Genomic DNA, 6,150 nt, shown 5'->3' with positions numbered 1-6,150 from the left:
ATAAAGTATAGCTTTTTTTAACTGCCAAAATGTACTTTTGGAGTACTCTGTGTGGTTCACCATTCTGGTCAAATCTGAATCTGCAGGACTCCAACATTTGATTTCCTCTGTAATGATGTCCAAAGGAAATAATCAGCAAATGATTGCAGAGGCGACTCCACCGCTGTAGACATTTATCTAGATCAGGGATATGCAATTAGCAGACCTGCAGCAGTTGTAAAACTACAAGTCCCATCATGCCTCTGGCTCTGGGTGTCATGCTTGTGGCTGTCAGAGTCTTGCTATGCCTCATGGGAATTGTAGTTCTGCAAAAAGCTGGAGGTCCACTAATTGCATATCCCTGCTCTAGATAGTAGTATACATGTAAATTGTAAAGCCCTTGTACACACGGTCGGACATTCTGACAACCAAATCCGTCGGATTTTGTCCGAAACTGTTGCATAAACACGGTCGGACAAAGTTGTCGGAAAATCCGATCGTTCAGAACATGATGACGTTATTTCGTTACGATGGGACTACATTCAGGCTAGTAGCCAATAGCTTTGATGTAGGAATTTGATCTGAGCATGCGTGGCACTTGGTCCGATGAAAATGCTCTACACATGATCGGATTAGGTCCGTCCGGCCCAGTTGGTCCGGAAATATTTCCAACATGTTGGAAAATTGGGTCGGACGGAGATTTGGACGGAATCAGTCCGATGCATACCACACACAGTCGGATTATCTGACGACACGGTCCGATAAGACTCATTCCGACAGATTCTCCGACTGTGTGTACAAGGGCTTAGAGTGGAGCAGTTGGCCCATGGATAGGTGCTGGAGATTTATAAAGAGTTATAAAATTGCATTGATTTTCACCTCCGTGTGATCTGGGGGTGAACATCAATGCAATTTTATAACACCGATCGCTGTATAAATGGCAATGGTCCCATAAATGTGTGAAAAGTGTCCGCCATAATGCCGTAGTCACCATATAAATCGCTGATCACCACCATCACTAGTAAAACAAAAATGAATAATAAAAAAGCCATAAAACTATCCCTTTATTTTGTAGATGCTATAACTTTTGCGCAATCCAATCAATAAACGCTTATTGCGTTTTTTTTTTGTTTTTTTTACCAAAAATATGTAGAAGAATACGTATCGGCCTAAACTGATATATATATATATATATATATATATATATATATATATTATTTTTTTTGGGGGGGGGGGATATTTATTTTTGCAAAAACTAAAAAATAATCTTTTTTTTTTCAAAATTGGCGCTTTTTTTGTTTATAGTGCAAAAAATAAAAACCGCTGAGGTGATAAAACACCACCAAAGGAAATCTCTATTTGTAGGGAAAAGAAGGAGGTCAGTTTTGTTTGGGTACAACGTCACATGACCGTGCAATTGTCAGTTAAAGCGACGCACTGCGCGAATCGCAAAAAAGTGCTCCTGTCAGGAAGGGGGGTAAAATCTTCCCGGGGCTGAAGCGGTTAAACAAAGAATGCAGAAGTGTATAAAAGGCTTTAGCGGAAAGCGGCCGGGTCTCTTCTCTTCCTGCCATCTACATCACATCGACTTCTACAGCATACAGACTTTCTTCAGCACACAAAGGAATAATCGGCCATCTTTGAATTCCAGAAGCACATGGTCTCACACGTCTTACAGGACTTTTTCATATCTTGGAACTTATTTGAAGTTACATTTATTTTGTATTAATTTACAACTATTGTACTTATTTTCCTATTTTTGTGTGTATAATAAATCACGCGGTTTGATTGAAGCTGACTCAGACATAATTCAGAAATTTGTCTCACAATCATCATTTCAAAGCTTTTTGAGGATATTAAGCTACTTTTACACCGCTATGTACTATTGGATGAATATTATATCAATCCCCTCCTCCGTCTGACATCACCAGACTGTGGGCGGAGTTCTCACATCTCCCACCTCCCCCCACATATCTTTATGTAACCTTCCCATACACATAACACAGCATGGAGGGGCTCAGTGAAGGTGGTGGTGAAGGTGCGGAGGCGTCGGATCGGGTCACACAGATCATAAAAGGAGATCCGCCCGGCCTCATAATCCAGATCTATCCTGACTCTGTTACTGGAGGGATTGGGGAGTAAGAGGGTCTCATGACTGTTATGTATCACCTTATACTGATTATTATACCTGACCAATCCCCAGGACTTCTTATTACATCCAATCCCTGACTCCTCCCCTCTCCTCCCTATACTGGGGTAACACATCCCGACTCTCCATTTATGTGACCCCCCGACATCCACTTCCCAGTAATGTCTCCCTGAGGAGAAACTCCGACTGCTCAACACCTGAGGATAATAACCCTGGAATCTCTCTGGTGTTTCTGGGGGATTCTGGTCTATATCTGACCCGGATACAGTTTTCCTGTCATCTGATATCTGTAGATCATAATGAGCTGTGTTCACATCCAGTAATATGTCTGCAGCTCGCTGTATATAGGAGTATACATTTACCTCTGTTATTATATCAGATAAACCTGTGTGTAAGACCCCCACCACATCCAGACCCCCTCCATCATGGAGGAGCTCCTCATGTCTCTCTCTGTCCTCATTATCTCCATCCTCAGTATCACACAAGTCACCTGTGTCTGATTCCTGTAAGACAGTCAGTGGATCCGTCACGTTACACAGCTCCTCAATGTGACGCAACTTCCTGGACAGCTCCTCCTTCTTTATTTCCAGATCCCGGATGGAGATGGAGATCCGCTCTGCCCTTCCGGAGATGTGTCTCAGGGCTCTCTTCTCCAGGTCTTCCAGACGTCTCCTGAGATCTCTAAACAGGGCAGTGACTCTCTCGGTGTCACCGGCTGCTTCTTCTTCTACTTTCCTCCGGTGTTCCTGCAGACTCTGGACTCTTTCCTCCGTCTCCTCTCTCTTTGTCAGAAGTTTCTGCAGAACATTCCTCAGTGTCTCCTTCTTCTTCTCAGAAGCCTCACCCAGTGTCTCCACCTGGTGTCCCCGATGTTCTCCAGCCAAACTGCAGGACACACAGATACAGGTCTCATCCTCAGTGCAGTAATACTCCAGGATCTTCTTATGGACGGAGCATTTCCTGCTCTCCATGGACAAGGTGGGGTCACATAAGACGTGTTCTGGGGACTTTTTGTGGACTCTCAGGTGTTTATCACACAGAGAAACCTCACAGAGCAGACAGGATCTAACAGCAGGTACAGGATAGTCCACACAGTGAGTACAGAAGACCCCGGACTCCTCTTGATCTGGCTGAGGAGACAGGAAAGTCTCTGCTATGTCACGTAGTGTTATGTTACTCTGCAGTGCAGGCCGATCCGGAAACTTCTTTCTACATTCAGGACAGGAATATCCTCCAGACCCTTCCTGTGTATCCAGCACACCATCAATACAGACCCGGCAGAAGTTGTGACCACATCTCAGGGTTACAGGATCGGTATAAATGTTCAGACAGACGGAACATTCCAGCTTGGCTCTAAGATCACCAGACGCCATCGCTGACAGCAGAAGAGAAACGAAACTGAAAGTCTCTGACACCGGAGAGGAATGTGGATGGGGGAGGGGTGACGTCCTCCTACACAGGGTGAGGCTGGATGAATATTATAGGCACACGGAGATCAGAGTACAGAAGGGAGGAGATAAGTTTTGCAGTAGTAATGAGAATTATACCTCCTAACATTAGAAGAGAGAAAGAGGGAAAGACGGATGTGGAGAAGACATGAGATGAAAAGTGGAGATGAGTACATCATGATGAAAAGGGATTTGGTTCTATAAAGTCGGAGCTTACACTAAACACGGCATCTATTGCAGCCTTTTTACCCCATAAACATGTCTTCATTATTGTGCCAGCACCCCGACATGCAGAGAATAATGGGGTTCTTCACAGCAGAGTCTGGAGTGGGCTAAGGCACCACACCCCATGTAGACAGATGCAGTCTGTACTCCCCACTGCAGGTGGCGCTCCTCCGAAGGGGCAAAGCAGAAGGGGAAGGAAGTTGTGAGGAACTTGGTTCCTCTATGACTTCCCGCAGTCACAGGGAGATAGATGTCTGATTGGGGCGACTCCAGACATATTTTTGGGGGGTTCTGTACTGGTGCTGGGAGTGTATTTGGGGGTGATAATGCGGCACGCCATCCGCACACTTGGGGGTCTGGAGAGAAAAGGACGTAGTCTATATAATGGGGGCTTCACTGTGTATGGCTTGTAGTTGACACCTTTCTCCCTTTGTTTAGACAAAGCAGGGCCTGCAGATACTCGGAAAACATTTTAGGAGTAAATCCAATGGTCTTACTCCATAAACAATGAATTCTACGAGGTGTGAAATACACGATCCTAAACTCTTTTCAAGGACCAATTGCAAACAGTCTGTATAAATGTTGGGTGACGTCATCTCAGGAGGGGAGTATTGTGTACTTTATGGGGTTGGTGGTGATTTTGGATGGCCCGGTCATAATACAAGGGGTGTTCCTAGAAATATAAAAGACGTGGGGCACCTCTGGGCACCCCGAGTGGAGAAGTAATGTGACACATCGTGAGCACTGGGTGTGGGTGAATTGTGGTGAGCAGTGAATGGGAAGGGGTATGGTTCCATGGATCAAAAGTCTCACTGATATGCCTACACATCCGCACGATCGTTTTTACACATAAAACGCCACCATTACATCTGATTTTATGTACACTGAAGACTAACAGACGACTAACTCTGTATCTGAGTCTACCTTCCAGAAGACCATCATTAACCCCTTCCCATCCGTGCTATAGCCTAATGATGTCTACAGCGGGGACCTACTTTGCTGGGAGGCCGTCATATGATGTCCTCCCGTGCCCGAGCAGCCTGCACGCCCCCTGCAGGGTGCGCTCTATGATCAGTGAGTCTGTGAGATGCGGCTGATCACAGATCGGAGTGTAGCACTGACCCCCGAAGGAGCGGCTGGTTTTGTTGGGGCTTACCGTTACCGTCTCCACCTCGTGCTCGTCTAGGGGTTCCCGAGGTTGATGGCCCAATAAACTGTAGAGACCAACACTTGACTCCCTTTTAGGAATTTTTATTTGCAAAAACCATTAAACAGAACTCAGTCTCTCAGTCGGGAATAGAGGGTACATGTAGGAAAGCTCAGGTACTCTTGGAACTGCTGACACTTGAAATGTCTCTCTCTAGGTGATCCAGGGAATAGCCGCTCGCAACTGGATATTTCATCTATCAGATAAATCCCCTTTTAGTCAATTTAGCAGCCGACAGGTGATTTAAGTTTAGCAAAGTCTCTGCCACAGACTTGGTTGTAGAACTTTAAAGCAGATCACAAAGTCTCTCACAGAACTTAGTTGTAACTGAAGGATGAAATTAGGAACTCTCTTGCGGTATCAGAATCTTGCAGCCAGTCCGGCGATACCATAAGAAAGCGGATTCACTTGGTGTCCTTTCAGCTTATCTTCCAGGCTCTTACCGAGCAGCCAGCCTCATGCGTGGCTCTCTTCTGAAGAGACCTCCCCTGCTTGCGTTTCCGGTCGATGGGCCTCTCCAAACCTGACACGGCAATGGACCACCTCAGAACCCTCCTTCCAGTTACTGTGCCTCGGGCTAGCCAGCCCCGAGACTCGGAAACGGATGGATCCGCACCCCAGGCCATGGAGGCCTCTGGGGGCTGGTCAGGAGGACCAGGACCGTAGTGTCAGAACATACTTCTGGACCGGAAACCCAGAACCACGTGACCTCAGCACCTTCAGTACCCTCTCCCAGAATACACAGTGAGACACTGCACCCGCTGATTGGCTCAGAGAGAGAGATTGATACCCAATGCATCCAACCAGTCTGCATTCGAATGCCTCTCAAAGGTGACACCCACACCTATGACCAGGCAGAACATAGTACAGTCCAACCAAACTGATGCCAAAACCATAATTTACCCAAATTAACCCCAAAACCCAACTATGGTCTTAGGAAAAACAAAATTTACAAAACATAGCGCGTGCCACACAATACTTACTAGCTGTGCACACATAGTCCCACCACATGGCCACTGACATAACACATGTATGAGGTGAATCTGGGATCAACAACTACAAGCATTCTTTTTTTATATGTGAAATTTTGACAATTCAGGACTCAGGAGCGCATGAAGGCAATGGAGGAGAGGAAAGGTCAG

General features: G+C 46.0%; 1 protein-coding gene across 1 annotated transcript; it reads right to left on the bottom strand.

Moving 5' to 3' along the window:
• Positions 1 to 1,678: 1,678 nt before the first annotated feature.
• Positions 1,679 to 3,549, bottom strand: LOC143981449 (E3 ubiquitin-protein ligase TRIM39-like). The gene has a single exon (XM_077479295.1). It carries the CDS (start codon positions 3,499 to 3,501, stop codon positions 1,927 to 1,929), a length of 1,575 nt encoding a protein of 524 aa, XP_077335421.1. The 5' UTR covers positions 3,502 to 3,549; the 3' UTR covers positions 1,679 to 1,926.
• Positions 3,550 to 6,150: the final 2,601 nt, after the last annotated feature.

This window comes from Lithobates pipiens, unplaced genomic scaffold (genome assembly GCF_037356315.1).
Source record: "Lithobates pipiens isolate NorthernLeopardFrog02 unplaced genomic scaffold, aLitPip1_a1.2 Scaffold_157, whole genome shotgun sequence".
Classification (NCBI taxonomy): Eukaryota; Metazoa; Chordata; class Amphibia; order Anura; family Ranidae; genus Lithobates; species Lithobates pipiens.
Note: the sequence above shows the minus strand (reverse complement) of the source record. Positions and strands in the feature narration are given on the sequence as shown.